At 40.7% G+C, this 23089-nt stretch overlaps 1 protein-coding gene across 1 annotated transcript in view; it reads left to right on the forward strand.

Moving 5' to 3' along the window:
- The window catches only part of LOC143302314 (mediator of RNA polymerase II transcription subunit 13-like), a 130519-nt gene that overhangs the window by 76170 nt on the left and 31260 nt on the right, over positions 1-23089 (forward strand). Inside the window, exon 24 of the mRNA XM_076616925.1 lies at positions 8132-8314. Within this exon, the coding sequence (XP_076473040.1) occupies positions 8132-8314 (183 nt within the window). The remainder of the gene's footprint in view (positions 1-8131; positions 8315-23089) is intronic.

Consider the following 23089-nt stretch of genomic DNA (forward strand, 5'->3'; position numbering starts at 1 on the left):
GTGCGCACATACACAAAACGCGCCTACGCACACACGCACGCTTACACACACACACACACACACACACACACACACACCACAGATACACAGATCGACACACAGACAAACGCACACTGGGAGATGTGCAAACACAATATACCATGCTCACATACACTACATAGACGCGCGTGCACATACACATACACGCACGCGTGCACACACACACACACACACACATAAACGCGCCTAGGCACGCGCGGGCATACACACACACACACACACACACACACACATACCGGCCTACATTTACCACACTACTGTGTGCTGGATCCCTGTCAAGTCACATATAGCAACAATTACTTTGAAGCACCATAGTGCCACAGAACAAAAACTTTGTTGCAAACAGTGTTAAGCCAGACTTAATCAGCCTATGGTAAGGCAGTGCACTGACATGGTGGCAGTGGTATTTAGATCTGGATCTAGATATTCATTTCCCATTACATGCATGAAATATGGTTGGCTTCAAATGCACTTGTAACATCTGCCTCTAAATGGTTGGCCCGTACATTTCACTCCTTGTTGTCTTCATGGAGTTGAAGTGAAAACACATAAACATGTGCATGCAGACACATAAACACACACACATGCACGCTCTCATTCTCTCACACATGTACACACACACGCGCGCATGCGCGCACACATACACACACACATACATGCGCACGCACACTCATTCACACAGAGTTGTATTGAAAAGAATACACATGCATTTACACATGCACTTACACACACATTATGTGTAATACTCACATGCGCGCAGTGCACACACACACACACACATGCGCGTACATACACACATACACGCGCGCACATACACATATGCACTGTCTCTCTCTCAAACACACACACACACACACACATAGCTGAATTGAAAACACACACACGCATACACGCACACACTCTCTCTCTCAAACACACACACACACACACACACACACACACACTCACTCACTCACTCACTCACTCACTCACACACACACATACAGTTGAATTGAAAACACACACACACTCTCTCTCTCTCTCTCTCTCTCTCTCACTCTCTCTCAAACACACACACACGCACACACACACACACACACACACACACACACCCCTGCATTGAAAACAAAATACAAAGCATATACTCTCTCTGTCTCAGGCATACACACACACTTTCTCCCTATCCTCGCCCCTCTTTCACCACACACACAGGGTTGAATTGAACACACACACACACACACACACACACACACACACACGTGTGTGTGTGTGCATGCGCTCAGAGATTCTCTCTCTCTCTCTCTCTCTCTTGCACAGATTGATTGATTTCGTTTTGGTTTTGGTTTTCATCAATATTATTACTATTGATGCATGTTGTTATTTGTATTATGAACCCCCATGTCATTAGGGCTGTAAAGCTATTGACATTAAAGTGTTCAGTGTTCAGTGTTCAGTGTTCTCTCTCTCTCTCTCTCTCTCTCTCTCTCTCCCCCCCCCCCCCCCTCCCTCCCTCTCTCTCTGTGTCTCTGTCTCTGTGTTTATGGATACAACACATTACAAGCTTTGCTCTCCTAATGCAGTCCCGAAGATTCCCTCGCCTGTTTCAGTAAATTTCACAATTTTGGAATCTTATCTCTGCAACAGATAAAAACTAAGAGAGAGAGGAAGGGAAAGCTGTGTCATGAATAAAATAAATGATGGTTACTGTAAATCAGCCATTTTGTGTTGCGTGCTCCTTTTTTGTCTTTGGAGACTGGTATCTGTGTATATGATTACTGAAAGCTTCATTTGTGTTTAACAGTTAGACCTAAATCTTGTCTTGGTTAGTACAAGGAAGATGACGTGAAGAGTGTATTAAAGTGGAAATGCTGTCATGTCCACACTACTGAAAACTACTGTAAAACTACTGAAAACTGGGGTTCTACTACTGAGAGGTATTTGGGGGCCTAGGCAGGTCTGATATATATATATATATATATATATATATATATATATATGTGTGTGTGTGTGTGTGTGTGTATGTATAATCTTGCTGTATTTATACACATTTACTTTTACATATATAGATGTATACTTATCCCTCTGTATACACATGTGTGTGTGCTTACGGGATATGTTCATACGATTTTCATATTAACATATACATTATATTTCTATCTCTATTCATTGAGATTCCCTACATAGCAATATATGCACATTGCATTTGCATCTTTCTGTTCACAATGCCCAGAACTCTGCGTCTACATACTGGCACAATATTCATATATGTATGTACATCTCTTGTATATGTCCATACACAGATTTCTTTCCAGTACTGATTATGCACACATACCCATTTACTTGGGTATATCTGTGCGTGCTACATGTATGCTTGTACAGCCGCTTATTTCTTGTGCCTTGATCTCTTGTCATTGTCATATTCCTGACATCATCACTCAAGTTGATGGAAGTTTGTATATATATCCCTTTGTACATATATGTATTATTTTTGACTCACTTGTGTAAACAAAGTGAGTCTATGTTTTAAACCCGGTGTTCGGTTGTCTGTGTGTGTCTGTGGTAAACTTTAACATTGACATTTTCTCTGCAAATACTTTGTCAGTTAACACCAGATTAGGCATAAAAGTAGGGAAAATTCGGTTCTTTCCAATCATCTTGTTTAAAACAATATTGCACCTCTGGGCTGGGCACAAAAAAATTTAAAAAAAGAAGCCAAATTATATGCAAACTGCATTTACTGTTATATATATATATTTTTTTTTTATTCTCTAAACTTGGCACTTTGATCTGATATTCTGACACAACAACAAGAGCAGTCATTATCATTTTTTGTTCAAACAGGAACTTCTTTTGCTAAGCGTGGAAGTTTTATTTCTGGTGCATGTCTCTGGTGCAGATAGTAAAAAAGGGAAATTAATCTGTAATTAATCCTAGGGGGGTTAATTTGCTTTAAACTGATCTTTCTCATCTTAAACATTACATTTTGAAATTATACTCGATACACAAAAAGCTTGTGTGTTTTACTCTCAGTGTACAGGGCTTTCACTATGTTCATTCGCTCAAGTGGTCTTTTTCGGAAAATACTCAAATCAATACGACGAGTGGACTTTATGGATCTATTGGCTGAGCCCTGAAGGTCATGGGCAAAAATCAATTGCGTACACACATTTATACACATTCAAAGCGCGTGCTCGTATTCTTCGCGAACGACGCCATTTTGTTTCAAGTTGTTGACCTGCCCATTCAATCCTGTATTCAACGGACAATACACGATAACATGTGATGGAAAGTTGGAGAAGGAGACCGTTAAATATTTATTCAGAGAAAGATTTGTGAACGCCTCATCACTTACTGGATTATGCCCCAAACTGCCATAAAAAATATCCACAGAATCAGTCAGAATTCACAGTTAAAAATTGTAAACCATGTGAGTTAATACCCTTGAATTGATGAAACGAAAAAATTTCCAGTCTTGACTTTTCTCAAAATGAAGTCCTTTTCACTTCATAGGACGTTTAGAAGTACTTGTACTTGGCTCTACATGTTATTAGTTTAACAAAATACTAAATTTTCATATCAACTTTAAAACTAGAATGAACATAAAAGAGAAATTGAATTGACTGTGTCATACTACATTCCTGGCGGATTGCGGCAATAGCCACGTCTCCTTTACCGCAGACTTCAAAAGAATTTTTTATTGCCCTTATTTTTTTAATGCCCAATATACACCAGAATAATATGATTTAAACAGTGTTCTCACTGCGAATACCGCAAATAATTTATCGCCCTTTAAAAAAGTATGTTCAAATATTAACTTTTAGAATGTCAGTTAAGGAGCCATGATAGTGTAATGGGTGAGACAGTTTCTTCTCACCTGAACACGTGGGGTTCGAATCTGGTTAGGACTTCTTTTTCTTTTTTTTTTCTTCCCCCCCCCCCCCCAAAGCTTTATAATAACAAATACAGAACACATTTTAACGATTAGATTTTTTTTTTTTTTTTTTTTTTTTTTTTTTTTTTTTTTGGTTAGGTGTATCACAAGTGAGTCTTTAAGGCCTTGCCTCTCTTGTCATAAATACATCCCTACATTGCTTTTGGAGGACGACTGCACTCACAGACAAAACAGCCTCGTTCAAGCCTGAAAGTATGCTCCCTTCACATATCTGTAGTGGCTGTTCCTTGGGGACCCACACACACTCCCTTCTTAGCCACAGGGCTAAGGATGCCCTCTCTTGGTGCAAGGAGGGACAAGGCAGTCCAATTCATTTGCCTACAACAACCCTGGGTTTGCACCACTGTGGTTGTGTTAATAGCCTCTCAAGGGCCCTCCATCCTGGCTGGCCCTGCCATTGATGGATGTTGGTCTTCACCTCTCAAGCTTTATCAGGCCTAAAAACTGCCTGGTACAACCCCAGCTTCACATTGCTGTGGTTGTGATATGTTTCACATGGCCTGTACTTCCTAGCTGGCCATGCCATTCATGGGATACGATGTCAGTCTTCTCGTTCCTAGTTTTTCAGGCCTAAAGACTGCCTAGAATAACACCAGCTTTGCACTAATGTTGTTATGATCAGTTTTACACAGGATATACATCCCAGCTGGCCCTTTCATTTATGGATGTCAGCCTTCGCCTTCCAAGTTTTATCAGGCCTAAAGACTGTCCACTGGGCAGGAGACAATCAGGCCCCACGCTCGGCGTGTACACTTTTTACATGCTCAACCCAAGGTCCATCCCTCCCACTCCTTACCGGTAGCAGAAAGCCTGGGTAAAATTATGTTCCCCTATGCTTAATAGGAATGGCTTGTTGATAAGGGGAATGGTGCTCCCACAGCACAACAAATTGTTTGCTGGCCACAGAGGCACACCTTTGTGCCCTCCCGTACCAGCACAGTAGCCGGTGCTTTTTGGTCAGTTAGTTCGGCCCGCCATCCTGCTTGAACATTAATGCTGCATCAGCTCCTGAAACCATTGGTGTTGGAAAATGATTTCCCCACCTGGTCTTACTTGCCTGACCCTTTTCAGTTTTGACACAACCACTGCAGTGGTTACAGAGGGGCAATCTCCGCATACACTTACTCCAACAGATCTTGCTGCAACAAAGGCCATCAGCCAGGTGGCAGCACGCAGTACCGGCCTACTCTGTTTTTTAAGCCAGCATCATCCCTATGGCGATGCTTGCTCCCACACTCTCCAGAGTTTTCTCTCTCCGCACTACAGGCGTCCCCTCATTAACTCCTCATGCAGGCCCCTCATTCAAAGGGTCGCCTCCTGTTTCCCATATCACCCGACACAGTGACCACCCCCCACAGGGGCTTCTCACAGAAAGGCTGATACTCTGGCACGTCTCCTGCCGACAAGCACTTGTCTTGCCAATGGGACACCCCCTGAGGTGTTTACTGAGCCTCATTCTTCAGCCAAGGGCCTGTCTGAGGATGACTTTGTTGTCATCATGGCAGCGAGCACCATGTCTTTCAGGCACACCGTTGCCCCACAAGACCATGTCACATCCGTCGGGCTTCGTTACATTTCAGCAGAACCTCCTTGGTGGCCACCTTCATATTTCAAGCACACAACAGCCGTTTCCTGTTTTACTCATGCTGACTCATGCCCACCAGTGGCTGGTACAGCAGATCAATAGCCATTCTGTCCCAACTGCCCCTCATTGCTCCATCCCATAATTCAAATGTACCACACAGGGCCAGACCCAGTCATGGATCTAGTCCCATTTCTCAGTTAGTGCCTTCAGTGCAAACTTTCTTCATGGAGACCACCATCCATTAGGAACCCCACCACAGAAAGAGACTCCATGGCCTAGAGGCACCTGAAACACACTCCCACAGCCTGATCCAACCCACCCACTGGATGGGCTGCCACTGTATGGGGCCACAGATCCCTTCAAACACAATTGTTTCTTCCCAATTGGCCCACAACCAATGTTGACTCATCGGATCAGGCCACATGCACCTTGCATTGAGGTTCAGCCTCTGCCTGCCCTCTTACATTCTCAGATAAACTGCCTGCCCTCTAGCTCAATTCAGAAAACCCCACAGGGTACACATTGCCACCTCTCACTTTGATTGGAAAGGTTCGACACAAGTTCGTCAGTTGACTCCTTGACCACACTCTCGAGATTAGCAAGACTGTATCTCTCGGGCCTGGTTAACACCGGGATATCATTATGACAGGAAGCGTAGAGTACAGCCTTGTCATGCACTCCCAAACCAAAATGGACCTCCATAACAACATCGTTATCCTCCTCCTCCTCCTCCTCCATCATCATCAATATAAACAAAACAGTCTCAGAGTCTATGGCCTTTCATGCCCTGCTCTCATGGTGACCTCAGTTTCAATACCCCTCCACTTCTGTGCTTGGGGTGAGTCCTGTCAATGTCTTCAGATTCATGGGGGGCTGTTGTTTGAGGGACATAGGTGGCGGTCTCCACTCTGGGAGGGACACTCACTTAGTCTGGCTCCATGACTAAGCCATTATTGTCGTTAGTAGGGGGCTTACTAGGTGGTGTCCTAAGTACGTTGCATCAGAACAGGCACCACTGAACACCACCAAAGTGACTCAGCAGCAGTGCAGGGTCTCCTCTGGTGTGTGGCCTCCTGGCCACATAACATCGATGGTTCCCTGCGGACTGCCGACGCTGGAACAGTGACAGACGAACCCAGGTGTGGCCGTGTACGGGGAAATCTAAATGAGCGGCATGGGAGTAATGCCACTGAAATGTCGCAGATGATGGGGCAGCAAAAAAAAAAAAAAGATATTAGCAAGACATCTCTGTCTCGAAGGACAATCAGTGTGATTAAAGGCATGTATGCAGACGTAGGGTTGGGACTTAATGCCTTCTCAGCCAGAGTTCATGAAGTCAGGGCATGGTCCTCATCTCTTGCCTTGCCCACTCAGGAAAAACCCTGCTACTTGATTGATTTCTACCTGAGAGACGTCTCACACTTCAGCAAGGATGGCTCAAGAGGTGGTCGCACAACAAGCCATCGCTGTGCACAGACAGTAGAACAGGTGAGCCCTCCACCATGTCGTGTCATTCTGCACTAGTGGGTCACGGTAAAGTATGTGTAGTGGAAAGGAAATTTTTTTCCTAAAATTATGTTTGTCTAACATACTTACCGTGACCCACATTTAAGACCCTCCCGTCCTCCCTGCTTCCTGTTCTCTCTGCATACTGCACTGGTTACGGTTAGGTGCCGTCAAAAGAGGAAGCTAGGGATACAGAAGGCAGCTCGTTTTCTCCGCATCGGTGGATAGTAATTAGCACAGAACAGGAATCGGACTCCCTGCCAGAGTCTGCACTAGTGGGTCACGGTAAGTATGTTAGATAAACGTACTTTTAGGAAAAAAAACTTTGTTGAATTGGAAAAATGCAGTCTTCCATTCACAGCTGTTGAAGAAATGACTTGAGGCACTTGAGTTGATTTTTTTTATCTTTACCTCTTGCATATAGATAGGTGGCCATGCCATAAAAGTATGAATTCTCTCACTTTCCCTCCCTCTCTATCTTGTTCTGTAGTGTTTGTATGTGTGCATTTGTAGCTTTAGACATGCACACTTTGAAATGGATATTTGCTGATCACTGTTGAAAAAATAAAGCACAAGTTAAATACCTATGATAGAAGTCCCCAAACTACTGAAAATTGGCATTTGTTGAATTGAAAACTACTGAAGGGCATTTTAGGGGGTAGGCAGGTCTGATATATGCATGTATGCACAGGAACACATTCACACACACACATAATGTCCCATTTTGATTGAGTCCTGTCAGTTACTTACATTTGCTTTCCCTTGAGATAAAACATCAGTTACCAAAAACCCAGAAACAAGTTTAAAAAAAAAAAAAAAATGCAAGAAATGCAAGACGTTAAGAAAATAATTTCTGATGCAAGCATGCAGTAGTACTGTGATGGAGAAACCAGCATTCCGAACACAGTTATTTGAATATTTTGACCCCCTCCCCCCTCAGAAAAGTAAAAAAAAAATAATAATAATAAAGATAGATATATATATATTATTCAGTTTGTATCAGCATATCCTGCTGAGTCTGGCCTTGAATTTTTGTTGTTTGGATTTTTTTTAGAGTCTGTCGTTTTCAGGTTGTCCCACTGAGCACCATCATAGATCACAAAGAGGGCAGCGCCCAGACTCAAGCCCTGAAGTCCCTGGCTTTCTCTGTTTTCACTGCCTGTCGCTGGAACTTGACACACAACCTTTCAGGCCGCTCACTGACTGGCTTTGGTCCCTGTGCTGGCGCTGAACTTTTTCTCAAGACCAAAGCGGTAAGTTGACATTGCGTAACACCTTTAAAAGAAGAAAAATAGGAGCTTGTAGTAAAGTAAAACACAAGCCCGTGTGTGGCTATGTTTGCAGGAGTTGCTTAGTGGGGAAATATACCTTTTTCATGGTTCAGAAGCTCGTGAAGCAGAGAAAAACTGATCACTGATTGAAAAATACAACAAAAAATTTTACAATTACGTAACAAAGTAGCATGAATCGCACCACTACAACCCCCCAAAAATGTATCATAATTTATGATGTTAAAAAAATAGTCATAAAAATTAGTGTTAAAAAAAGTGTATATAAATAAATATATATATATATTTCACCATGATAAAAATGTATGTGTCCCTTACCTGACAGGACTGGCTTTGTGATCCTTGTGATTGATAACATAGATACTGGTTATATCAGTGCCTGTGGATCAAGATCAGCTTTTATCAGGCATTCAAATTGTCTGCGAAAAAGCAGATATCCACTGAAATAAAATTGATTTTTGGCACATAATAAGTGTCTACAGGAATGATAAAACGATACATGCATACAAAATTGGAGCAGTGCAGCATCAGATGCCCATGAAAAATTGTTTACCTGCTGCTGTCGCCTGCCACTGGTGCATACAACTTCATAAGGGGAGCGGGGTATAATGTTGAATGCACTTAATTTGTGCTGGCCATAGTACTAAGACAACATGGTGCCCATCACATTATGTGTTGTCACTAATAGTAGGTGGTGGCAGTGAAAATTTGAATATTCAATACGATGACTGAACTGTGATTTTTAGCAAACAACATGACAATATAAGAAAAATAAAACAAAAAAGTAAGTGAATATCTTGATTGGTTTTGAAGACATTCCATTTTAAAGATGTGACGATGCATACATGCTGTTAGTACTTAATATTTTCAAATTTTCAGTCATACTGTACGGTCCATGAGGGTGCTGTAATGAAAACCCATATACTTTTAAAAACCTTATGATAATGGCATATTGCACAAGAAAGCACTAACACTTCAGCAGCAAAGAAATTGGATAATATGCCTGTCAAACTAGGGGAAATAGTAAATCAGGACGTGTCAATCTGCACAGAATAGCAACTTTAAAGGTCTACAACACTGAAAAGAATAAACAGTTGCACTTCATAATAAAATATCTTGCAGAATACATCACAGAAAGTGCACTGAATTTTTTTCAGGCAGGACAGTTAACTGAATTTTAAGTGTCAGAGTCTCAAACATTGAAAAATCTTCAGTTTGACCATCGTAAAAGACTGTTTATTGGGGTAGCATGCTGCAAAGATGAATATTTCAGTAACTGTCACAAGTAGGACCAGGAAATTTTGTGTGTATATTAAGTGGAATGTCAGCTTTCAAAATAAATTAAAGTCGGCCTTAAACTTCCCTCTAAAGTTGGCAGAAAAGGAATGATACCTATTTTCTCTTTTAAAAAACTGGTGCGTGTTGTGGCTGATACTTCTTCAAAATTTTTGTTTTTGAAAAAATATTGAAGTTACAGCCACAATAAGTTACCAATAGTCTAGGCTGAGCAGCTGACCAAAATTACTGCAAATTTTTAAACAATTGCAGCTTGAAAGCATTGTACAAAACTGGTAGGTTGATGGGGTATTCCATGACAAAATTCCCATGAGGGAGCAAATAGTACTTAACCTCTTGACTGTGCTGTTGACGTATGGCGTACGTCATGAAATGTCGCTCGCCAATGCTGTATTGCAGACCTGCCTAGTACTACGATTCGTCCATAGTTTCTACGATTCAAGCCCCCTGACTATGGCACTACAGCCAAGTAAAGAAAAACTACGATTTTGTCGACCGCGAAACCTGAAACACACACACACAGAGCAAATCCTAAGAAGCGCCGCACACATTCGTCTCTGAAGAATTTGGCACTGAAGAGAAACTTTCATAGCATTTGACGTCAACACTCCCCCCCCCCCCCCTCCCCCCCCCATCTCTCCCCCACCACCACCCCGTTTTGCTGAGATTATGTCAGCTGTTTGTCAGTTCGGCTCACTTCACTGGAGATACATCGATCCGCTTTACCAAACGCGCGTGCGGCCTGTCAACTGGATGTTGTTACATTTCACGATCGCGCACACACACACACACACACACACACACTACTTATACACAGATCGACACACAGACAAACAGACACTGGGAGGTGTACAAACACATTTTACCATGCTTACATACACAACACAGACGCACGCACATACACATATACGCGCGCGTACACACACACACACACACACACACAAACGGGCCTACGCACACCCGCGCGCACATACACGCAGACACACCACGCATACACAGATCGACACACAGACAAACGCACACTGGGAGATGTGCAAACACAGTTTTACCATGCTTACGTACACAGGCACGCGCGCACATACACATGCACGCACACGTACACACACACAGTCACACACACACCACACATACACAGATCGACACACAGACAAACGCACACTGGGAGATAAGCAAACACATTTTACCACACTTACATACACTACACAGACACGCGCGCACATATATATATGTATGTATATATATATATATATATATATATATATATATATACACACGTGCGGCATGCACACACACACACACACACACATAAACGCGCCTACACACTCATACGCGCGCATACACACACACACACACACCATGCATACACAGATCGACACAATGTGTATATTGCAAACACAATATACCCTAACATACACTACACAGATGCGCGCACACATACATATACATGTGCGTACACATACATATACACGCGCATGTGCACACATACACACACACACGTAAGCACGCCTACGCGCGCGTGCGCGCATACACACACACACACACACACACACACACACACACAGGCCTACATTTAAAACAATACCCCCACGCACATATACACCCACGCACATACACACAACTTTGTGCTGGATCTCGATTTCCATCTGTCAAGTCACACATTTAGCAGCAATTACTTTGTAGCACCACAGTGCAATACAATAAAAAGTTTGTTGCAAACACTTAATCAGCCCATGGTAAGGCAGTGCACTGACATGGCTGCAGTGATATTTAGATCTGGATCTAGATATTCATTTCCATGCGTGCATGAAATATAGTTTTCTTCAAATGCACTTGTGACCTTTGCCTCTAATTTGGATGGCCCAGTATGTTTCACTCTCTTTTCCTGGAGCCGAATTGGAAACACATACACATGTACGCGCACACACACACACACACACACACACACACACACACAGCTGAATTGAAAACACACACACACAGATGCATACACACATACACATTCTCTCAAACACACACACACACACACACACACACACACAGAGCTGAATTGAAAACACACAAACATATACTCTCTCTCTCTCTCTCTCTCTCAAACACACACACACAGAGAGCTGAATTAAACACACACACACACACACGCATACACACACACACACTCTCTCAAGCACGCACGCGCACACACACACACACACACACAGACGACACACACAAAATGGCGGAGACTACCAGCAGCTGAACGTTACTGTGGCAAAGTTGACGCAACTACATGGAAACAAGATGAGATCAAGAAGTGGCAGTGCTCGTGTGACTTCAGCAACAACCCATGCAACCGGCCGACAAACAAAAGCAGGTGGCAGCGCTGTGAAAATTAAAGAAACGAAACCTAAGCTGTCCGAAACGAGGTTGCCAAGTACGACAACGGAATTCCAAACCACGGCCAAAAAAGGCAAGGGTATTTCTTCGATCGCGGTAAGCCTAAATACAAGTGATGCTTTATTAGAGCTAAAACAGACCATAACCACCATGTGTACCTGTATCTCGTCATTAGAAAAGACTGGAGGCCCAAAATGAAATGTTACAACAAATCACAAAAAGAACTGTTTCTATGGAAACAAAAGAAACTCGGACTGAATCCAGCCCCACAACAAAACTCACTCACGCTGAAGCAACAAAATTGAATCCACCGAGCCCGGAAAAAGCAAAGAAAACAGAGAAAACAACATCGAAAGAGAAGACCATCATCTCCAATGAAACAAAGGAAACGCCAAAACACCAAAAGCTGCAGAACAGTGTCATCAAGTCAGCCCCTGATGAAAAATCCACGAATGACGTCAATGTTAACCAATCTGATGCAAAACATTCCAAAAAGGACACTGGTGTTCACAAGGATTTACCGAAAATGCTTATCCTGCACGATTCCGTCATAAAAGGTGTGGAAGGAAAAAGACTTGGAAGGTCGTACAGCTTCCAAGCTACAAAACAACGGAGCCACACCTTGAATGACATACGGAAGTCCCTGCACGAGTACTCTTCATCTTCAGAAAAAAACGATGTTGTGGTCATCCACTATGGAATAAATGACCTCAGATCCAACGAACCCGGGGACTTAGTAAAAGATAAGAAAACAGATATTAAAAGGCAACTATTCAATGCCATCAGCACTTCAGAACTTTATGATGTAGCCAACATCTCCTTCGTGGAAAATACCAACCTGACAGCATACTATCTCGGGGACGGTGTCCACCTGAACAGGAGGGGGACCAGTCTACTCGCCGGCAACATTGGTTGTCATGTCCGAGATCTACTGTGGGAGGCGCCAAGATGTCCAGCACGCCCCAACAGATCTCATCAACATCAGCACTACTCCGTCCATCCTCGCCACGAGTGGTACAACAGATGCTAACAGACTAGCCTATGTTCTGACACTTGCATCAACTATTATCGCCACAACCAGTTGACTGTTTCAATCACCAGCACCACAGAGGGAGCTCTGCTGAGTACTTTTTCTACACTTCGCCGTTACAGTCATTAACATTTTTCCTTACATAATTTGGTGTTAAACATTTTATCTATTAGTTTCTTTATTCCTAGTTAGTTCCTAGTCTTTCTTTATTCTTGTTTGAAAATCGGTTTATAACTGAACATTCGTATAAGTAGTTGACTCTATTACTTTTATTGTAGTAGTAGTAGTTGTTGTTGTTGCTTTGCGTGTGCCATAAGACATTATAAATTTTATTTAATCTATTTTGTTCCAATATACACCCTCCTTCACAATGCCCCCCATTCGCAAACGTGCAATCCAGATCATGCAGTGGAACGCTAGATCTATTTCCACAAATTTGCTGTATCTCATCCAACATTTGGCAAAGTATAATTACCAAACGCTTATATTACAGTCCCTAAATGTGAAGAATAACTTACCCAAGCTTACAGGTTATTATTACCCACCTGTGCACCAGCAGGTTGATACTGCCACAAAAATTAGTGCAGCCATATATATCCAAGAAGGGACAGAGTACAGTGTATGCTCTCCACCAGCACCAAATTCTACTCCTGATTTCCATTCATGTGCGGCATGTGTTAAATTCAGTGATCACCTTACTCTTCATGTCGTCTCTGTGTACTTACCTAGAGGACCAAATGAACTTAATACAGAATGGTTACATAATGTTCAAGATAATGAAAAATGGTTGATAGGGGGAGATTTTAACGCCCATTCACTTTTTTGGGACAAAGATTGTGTATCAGTTACTTGTAACCGCTTTGTAGAAAATGTTGTTGATTCCTCCTTGAGCCTTTTAGATGATGGCAGCGTTACCAGAATCCCTGATATTGTAACTCACAGGGCATCTGCAATAGATCTCTCTTTCATATCTGCTACGTTGTATCCAGAATGTAAATGGACAACGCATAAAGATACACTGGGAAGTGATCATCTACCGATCATCATGACTTTCAATGAAACTGAAAGATATACGGAAGTTCAAAAAGACAAAGTCCCAAAGTATAACTATAAAGGTGCTGATTGGGAGAAATTCGAAAGTATGCTTGCTTGCAAAAACATGGAGTCTGTAAACACTGGGGATATAGATAATTTATATTCTTTCTTTACTGACACCATATTACAAGCCGCCGATATATCAATCCCAAAATGTAATTCGCTTAAATCAAACAAGCATTTAGGAAATATTTGGTGGACGCCAGCCTGTGAAGCAGTAGTAAATGATAAAAAAAATGAAGTTTATAATTTATATGAAAAACAAGTCACAAGAAAATCTTATTGAAAAGAAAAGGGCAAACCATTATAGTAACATGATCATTGCACAGGCTAAAAGACAATATTGGTCCTCATTCTGTAATAATGAGATATCCAGTCATAAAGATACTAAAAAGGTTTGGAAAAAATTCAGTGAAATAAAAGAAGGTAAAAATTTGCCATCTTGCCCTATTGAGATAGAAGACAGAATTCCCATCCAGTACAGAGAAAGCAGAAACATTTGTAGAAATGTTCTCAGAGTCTATGCAATTGGAAGGTCTATCGCCTAAAAAGAGTAAACACAGAACCGAAGAAGAGAGCAAAAGTGATTATACAGATCCAAGTCCCGATAACAGTCAGTACATCAATGCTCCACTCACACTCAGTTAGGTTAAAGACGCAATACTATCCCTCCCTAAAAAGAAAACATCTGTAGGACTTGACGCGGTCTCAAATGAGATGATTAGGCACTTACCAGAAAATTTTGCTGTTTTGTTATGTAAGCTTTTTCAAAAGTGCTGGATTGATGGTTTAATGCCAGCACAATGGAAACAGTCTATTGTAATACCAGTTCATAAACAAGGAAAATGTAAAACAGATAAGAACAGTTACAGGCCAATTGCTCTAACATCACATACTGGTAAGCTGATGGAAAGAATAATTTTGAGAAGACTGATGTACTATTGCCATAAAAATAGAATTATCCCAATTAATCAAGCAGGCTTTCAGAGAGGTAGATCTGCAATTGATAATTTGGTAAAACTTACAACACATGTAAAACAACAATTTGCTAGAAGAAAAAACGTTCTTGCAACTTTCTTTGATATAAAGAAAGCCTATGATCAAGTTTGGCATGCAAAGTTACTCTTTAAACTGAAATCTGTTGGCTTTTCAGGGCGTCTCTATAATTATATCAAAGATTTCTTGACTAAAAGACGTATACAAGTACGAGTTGGAAATACGTACTCATATCCTAAGACTCTTCACATGGGATTACCCCAAGGTTCTTTTATTGCCCCTGTTCTATTTAACATCTTGCTGAACGACTTACCCCAACATTTATCAAAAGATGTGATCCTAGTGCAATACGCAGATGATATATGTATGTGGATGAATGTAACTATGAAAAGAAATACATCAAAAAGGGCATTAAACTATATTAAGAAAACATACCAAAGAGAAAAAGATAAACTGAAGTATATTGTCGACAGTGGTCTTACATTATCAGCAGAAAAAACTCACATTATGCTTTTTAACAATGGTAATAATCCAGAAGAGTTACCAACATTTAAAATTGAAAATGAGCCCATTCAGTATAGAGCTTCAAAACTAGCTTGGAATGCCCATATCAAATATATAATAACAAAAGCAAGAAAATGTTTAAACTTGCTCAAAGTTATAAGTAAACAGTACTGGGGACAAGATACAACGATATTGAAACATTTATCATCATCACTTATTCGATCCAAACTATCGTATGGACAAGAAGTCTTTTTCAGTGCTCCAAAGTATTTGTTAAAGAAACTTCAAAGCATTGACTGTAAAGCATATAGACGTGCCCTTGGCATACCTTTCCACGCAACAACCCTCGGAACATATAAAGAAATGGGAGAATTACCTTTGGATGAATACCAAAACCTGGCGTGCTAAATACGTATTGAGGAGCTCAACAGCTGAATATTTTACGTCAGAGGAAGTAAGAATTACATCTGAAAACAACTTCCCAAAAAGAGCTAAAACGATATCTAACACCAGTTGGCACATTTGTGTTAAACCTTTTCCAAAAGTCCGAAATTAATCCAGATAAGGTAGACACGCAGAAAACAGTAAGTTCATGCCCCATTTGGGAGATGAGTAAAGCACAGTTTGATATCAATCATACTGACATTGCAAAAAAAGAAAATCCAAATATCATTGCAACAGAAGTCCGATTACACCTTCAGAATCGATACCGTGACCACTTACATATTTACACAGACGGCTCACTCCTAGACAATGGCCAAGCAGGTTCAGCTTTCGTTATACCAAAACTGAAAACTGAACGATCATACCATATTGGTAAAGATCGGTCAATATTCACAGCTGAACTTATTGCTGTTCTTATGGCTTTAAATTATATTCTTGATCTTCCAGTTTGCCTTCCACAAGTCTTATTTTGTGTTGATTCAAAATCTGTATTATAGGCTTTAAACTCATCAAATTGTAAGAACAAGTCCAAAATAATAATAGAAATAAGTCACATTGTACATCTTATGAATTTGAGAGGAACACGTACAACTTTTTGTTGGGTTCCTTCTCACCTTGGTCTCCTATATAATGAATGGGCTGACAGGGTTGCAAGAAGAGGTGGGAAGCACCAACAGGGAACCACATACCTTTATGTACCTTTGTCTGTGCAAGAGGGGTACCGCTTACTAGAAAAAGCATCATGGAGCAAAGTATGGGAAGTATACCAGCAAAATGGCAAAGTTTTAAATAAAAGTATAAATAATATTCAACAACTGGAATCTATCAATCAAATACATTCAGTAATTTATTCAGATTAAGGCAATTTCAGGCATTATCAAACAGGATAAAGCTGAACGCTTTTATAACAAAGTTCAGCAGAGATGTTAAATGCACATGTGGAGAATCTATTTCTAGAAAACACATGCTCTTTGAATGTCAGAGTCTGAAATCGTTTTTACCAAACTTCTCGGAAAATTCTTTTGATTGTATTTTTGACAATTTCAAGATGCTATCTGCTATTGCAGAAGGTTTGCTGCATAGTCCAATTGGACATTTGTTATAGTTGTTACAGTTGTTTGATGTTAGCGTTTCCTTCTGTATTGTGCCTATGTCTCCCGTTATAATGCTTTATTTTTTCCAATTGCTCTGTATCTTTCCCCACCACACACACATACACACACGCGCACACACCATACACACACACATTTTCCACCCTCTGCCCAATACCGTTCCCTCCACACACACACACACACCCCACACCCCCCTTTTTTTTCTTTTTTTTTTATACTCACTTGTGTAAACAAAGTGAGTCTATGTCTTAATAACCCGGTGTTCGGTTGTCTGTGTGTGTGTGTCCGTGGTAGACTTTAACATTGACATTTTCTCTGTAAATACTTTGTCAGTTGACACCAAATTAGGCATAAAAATAGGAAAAATTCAGTTCTTTCCAGTCATCTTGTTTAAAACAATATTGCACCTCTGGGATGGGCACAAAAAAATAAAAAATGAAGCCTAAGTATATGCAAACTGCATTTACTCTTATATTTATATTTTTTGTATTCTCTAAACTTGGCACTTTGATCTGATATTCTGACACAACAACAAGAGCAGTCATTATTATCATTTTTTGTTCAAACAGGAACACCTTTTGCTAAGCTTGGAAGTTTTATTTATTTTACAAACGTTTTGGTGCAGATAGTAAAAAAAAAAAAGGGAAATTACTCTGTAATTAATGCTAGGGGACTTAATTTGCTTTAAACTGATCTTTCTCATCTTAAAATTACATTTTGAAATTATACTCAATACATAAAAAGCCTGTGTGTTTTACTCTCAGTGTACAGGGCTTTCACTATGTTAATTCGCCCAAGTGGTCTTTTTCGGAAAATACTAAAATCAATATGACAAGTGGACTTTACAGATCTCTTGGCTGAGCCCTGAAGGTCATGGGCAAAAATCAGTTGCGTACACATATTTATACACATTCAAAGCGCGTGCTCATATTCTTCGCGAACGACGCCATTTTGTTTCAAGTTGTTGACCTGCCCGTTCAATCCTGTATTCAATGGACAATACACGATAACATGTGATGGAAAGTTGGAGAAGGAGACCGTTAAATATTTATTCAGAGAAAGATTTGTGAACGCCTCATCACTTACTGGATTATGACCCAAACTGCCATAAAAATATCCACAGAAACAGTCGGAATTCACAGTTAAAAATTGTAAACCATGCGAGTTAATACCCTTGAACTGATCACGATGAAACGAAAAAATGTCCAGTCTTGACTTTTCTCAAAATGAAGTCCTTTTCACTTCTTACAACGTTTAGAAGTACTTTTACTTGGCTCTTCATGTTATTAGTTTAACAAAATGCTAAATCTTCATATCAACTTTAAAACTATAAAACTAGAATGAACATAAAAGAGAAATTGAATCGACCGTGTCGTACTACATTCCCAGCGGGTGTAACTAAACTTGTACATCTATCTAGATCTAGTGAAAACGGCTAAATGTTACAGTGTGACTGCGGCGATAGCCATTAAAAAGAATTTTTTTATTGCCCTTAAAGATTTTTTGAATGCCCAAGATACACCAGAATCCTATGATTTAAACAGCGTTCTCACTGCGAATGCCACAGTTGATTTATTGCCCTTTAAAAAAGTATGTTCAAATGTTAAATTTTAGAACGTCAGTTAAAGGAGCCACGATAGTGTTATGGATAAGGCAGTTTCTTCTCACCCAAACACGCGGGGTTTGAATCAGGTTAAGACTTTTTTTTTTTCTTTTTTTTTAACGTGAAGCTTTATAATAACAAATACAGAACACATTTTAACGGGTTTTTTTTTTTTTTGTTTTGTTTTTTTAGTGTATCACAAGTGAGTCTTGAAGGCCTTGCCTCTCTCCTTTTTTTTTTTTCTTTTTTTTCTTTTCCGTCTAATATCACTTAAAGTGGAAGACGTTAAACTGAAGACTACTACTGCTACTACACACACACACACACACAGAGATAAATTAAACACACACACACATGCATACACACACACATGCATACACACACACACGCTCTCTCAAGCACGCACGCACAGGCGCACACACACACACACACACACAGAGCTGAATTGAAAACACACACACGCATACACGCACACTCTTTCTCGAATACACACACTCTTTTTCTCTTTCTTAAACACACACACACACACACAGAGTCGCATTGAAAACAAAACACAAAGCATATAAACTCTCTCTGTCTCTCTCTGACATACACACACACTTTCTCCCCATCCTTGTCTCCTCTTTCACCACACACACACACAGAGGGGCTGAATTGAAAACACATACACACACATACACTCTCTCACTCTCTCAAACACACACACACACACACACACAGCTGCATTGAAAACAAAATACAAAGCGTATACTCTCTCTGTCTCTCTCTCAGGTATACACACACACACACACTTTCTATCCTCACCCCTCTTTCACCACACACATGGTTGAATTGAATACACACACACACACACATACACACACACACACACACGTGTGTGTGTGTGCGCACGTGCGCTCAGAGATGCTCTCTATCTGTGTGTGTTTATGGATATAACACATAACCAGCTTTGCTCTCCTAATGCAGTCCCCAAGATCCCCTCACCTGTTTCAGTAAAGTTCACAATTTTGGAATCTCCGCAAACAGATGAAAACTAAGAGAAAGAGGAAAGGAAAGCTCTGTCATGAATAAACTAAAATTTGATGATGGTTACTGTCAGTCAGTCATTTTGTGTTGGTGATTTTGTCACATGCTCCTTTTTGTCTTTGGAGATTGGTATCTCTGCATATGATTACTGAAAGCTTCACTTGTGTTTGATAATTAGCCCTAAACCATGTCTTGGTTTGTACAAGGAAGATGACATGAAGAGCATATTAAAGTGGAAATGCCGCCATGTCCATACTACAGAAAACTACCATAAAACTATCGAAAACTGGGGCTCTACTACTGAGAGGTATTTGGGGGCCTAGGCAGGTCTGTGTATTGACGCGCGCCATACGTTATGTTACAACGTTCTGTGAGTTTGGCATTGCAGAAAAAACAGTCTGCTAACCATTAAATTAGCTCCCCTAAGAGCTGTTTATCTCCTGAGTTCCATTAGCTAAAAATATTCACCTATTGTCATATTTATGGCGAAAGTTCTGCAAGTTTGTACGAAGCTCAAGTTGTGTTTGCAAAGCCATGGCTGAATGCAGACAAACCCCAACACTTGCACGAGTATTGAAAGAAATCCTTCACGATGCATGATAGCAGAGATGAAGATAGTGGACTGAATGAGATAGAACTGTGTGAAGTTGATGCCAAAGACGCAGATTTTGACATGCAAGGGGGTGGAAGGTGGGGTTGCTTGACGAAAATGAACAGACAAGCCCAGCTGATTCAAGATGCAGGTGGGTGTTTACAAGGTTTGTCAGTTTATTATTTGCTTTCTGCTTGTAACAATGAATATAACTGCACTGTGTGTGTTTTGAATGTGTTAGCTGTGGTAAGTAGCTTTGTCAGTCAATGATCAGTGTCTGTGTGAGAGAGAGTCAAGTCAGGTGTGGACTGTGTGTGACCAACGCTGCGCGAGGGGGCATGGCATGCTGACTGGCTCATTGTTGATGACAGCGTGTGTCACTCACCTAGAGCTTTCTGTGAATTCATTCCCGAGTGTGTATTGTTTATTGACTCACTTGTGTAAACAAAGTAAGTCTGTGTTTTAACCCGGTGTTCGGTTGTTTGTGTGTGTGTGTGTCTGCGTAGTAAACTTTAACATTGCCATTTTCTCAGCAAATACTTTGTCGGTTGACACCAAATTTGGCATAAGAATAGGAAAAGTTCAGTTCTTTCCATTCATCTTGTTTAAAACAATATTGCACCTCTGAGATGGGCACAAAAAAATTAAAAAAAGAAGCCAGATCATATGCAAACTGAATTTACTGTTATTTTTTTTTTTTTTTTAATTCTCTAAACTTGGCACTTTGATCTGATATTCTGACACAACAACAAGAGCAGTCATTTTTATCATTTTTTTGTTCAAACAGGAACTTCTTTTGCTAAGCATGGAAGTTATATTTATTTGCATGCCTTTGGTGCAGATAGCAAAAAATGGAAATTAATCTGTAATTAATGCTAGGGGGGTTAATTTGCTTTAAACTGATCTTTCTCATCTTAAACATTACATTTTGAAATTATACTCAATACATAAAAAGCTTGTCTGTTTTACTCTCAGTGTACTGGGCTTTCACTATGTTCATTCGCCCAAGTGGTCTTTTTCAGAAAATACTAAAATCAGTACGATGAGTGGACTTTATAGATCTGTTGGCTGAGCCCTGAAGGTCATGGGCAAAAATCAATTGTGTACACATATTTATACATATTCAAAGCGTGTGCTCATATTCTTCGTGAACGTGAACAACGCCATTTTGTTTCAAGTTGTTGACCTGCCCATTCAATCATATATTCAATGGACAATACACGATAACATGCGATGGAAAGTTGGAGAAGGAGACCGTTAAATATTTATTCTGAGAAAGATTTGTGAACGCCTCATCACTTACTGGATAATGCCCCAAACTGCCATAAAAATAACCACAGAATCAGTCGGAATTCACAGTTAAAAATGATAAACCATGAGAGTTAAGAGTTAATACCCTTGAATTGATGAAATGAAAAAATTTCCAGTCTTGACTTCTACAGGGGTGCAAGTGGTTCCGTCTCATACGGATTTCCGTCTTGATGAAATTTCGATTTTTTTTTTTTTTTTTTTTTTTTTTGTCCCTATGCTTTTGGTCCGGGAAAGTTTTGGTCGGAACTTGAATACTGAACTATTCACCGGAAGATGGAACTCTCTTGACTGGTTGACCAGTGCTTAGCTAAACTGAAGCCAGCGCCAGCTGTGTCTGGCCGCGCGCGCTGTGTACGACTCCCATTTTTGCCGCTGGAATCCGGATGGGACTGTTCGTTGGAAAGCGAGAACAGAGAGAATGTGTGTCTGTGTCTGTGTGTGAGAGAGAGAGAGAGAGGCACACACACACACACACACACACACACACACACACACACACACACACACACACACACACTGTTACTTAGCCCTGAAACTCTGTATTTTACCGAGAGAAAAAAATCGCCTAGGACGGAAAATCATAGAAGCAGTCCGTCCCCGGGACGGACAAAAAATGAAAGGGGGAGGAGAGACATTACTGTTTCACCCCCTATTTCGTTCGAGTAAAGTAAACACAGACTGGTATATCCCACAACCAAAGGAGGCATCACTTTTTTAATGAAACGTCAGTATAGGTAGCTGGCCTACGTGACTCTAAACATGTGCTTTCAGCGTGCTTACCGCGTGATCGTCAGCTTCTCGAATCTGATTTGCTGTTTTTCTATTTTCTGAAATGCAAGGGCCAGCAGTTTGGCTTCACTTCCCGCGCTAGCCTAAGCTCTGTCTTTGCGAAGGGGAAGCATCTTTGCTTTAATCTTCGGGTAGCGGGAAGCAAAACTGCAAGTTTTTCACATGCCAGAATGCCGTTTTTGGAAGTTTCTGACGAGAGAAAAGCTCGAGAAATCGACAAAGATTGTAAGAACAAGTGGAAAAATGAATGGCTCAACCATGAAGACAAACTGAAACGGAAATTCTCGATGTGGTGCGCGAAAATTGACGCAAGTGGTTTGGCTATTTGCAAATGCTGTAACAACACAAAACTGAACTATGGAAAAAACGGAAAGAGATCGTTGGTGAAACACAGTGAGGATCCAGACCATCTTCAACAGCTCGCTTCCTACTTGCACACCTCCACAATGCCTTGTGCAAAACCTCTGTTTGCTGGCCCTAGTTTGACGGATAAAGTCATGGACCTTAAGATCAGAATTTGTTTCTCTCTGAACACTGCCTTCCATTCAGTCTCTCTGAAGACCTAGTG

The sequence above is a fragment of the Babylonia areolata genome, chromosome 29 (genome assembly GCF_041734735.1).
Source record: "Babylonia areolata isolate BAREFJ2019XMU chromosome 29, ASM4173473v1, whole genome shotgun sequence".
NCBI classification, from domain to species: domain Eukaryota; kingdom Metazoa; phylum Mollusca; class Gastropoda; order Neogastropoda; family Buccinidae; genus Babylonia; species Babylonia areolata.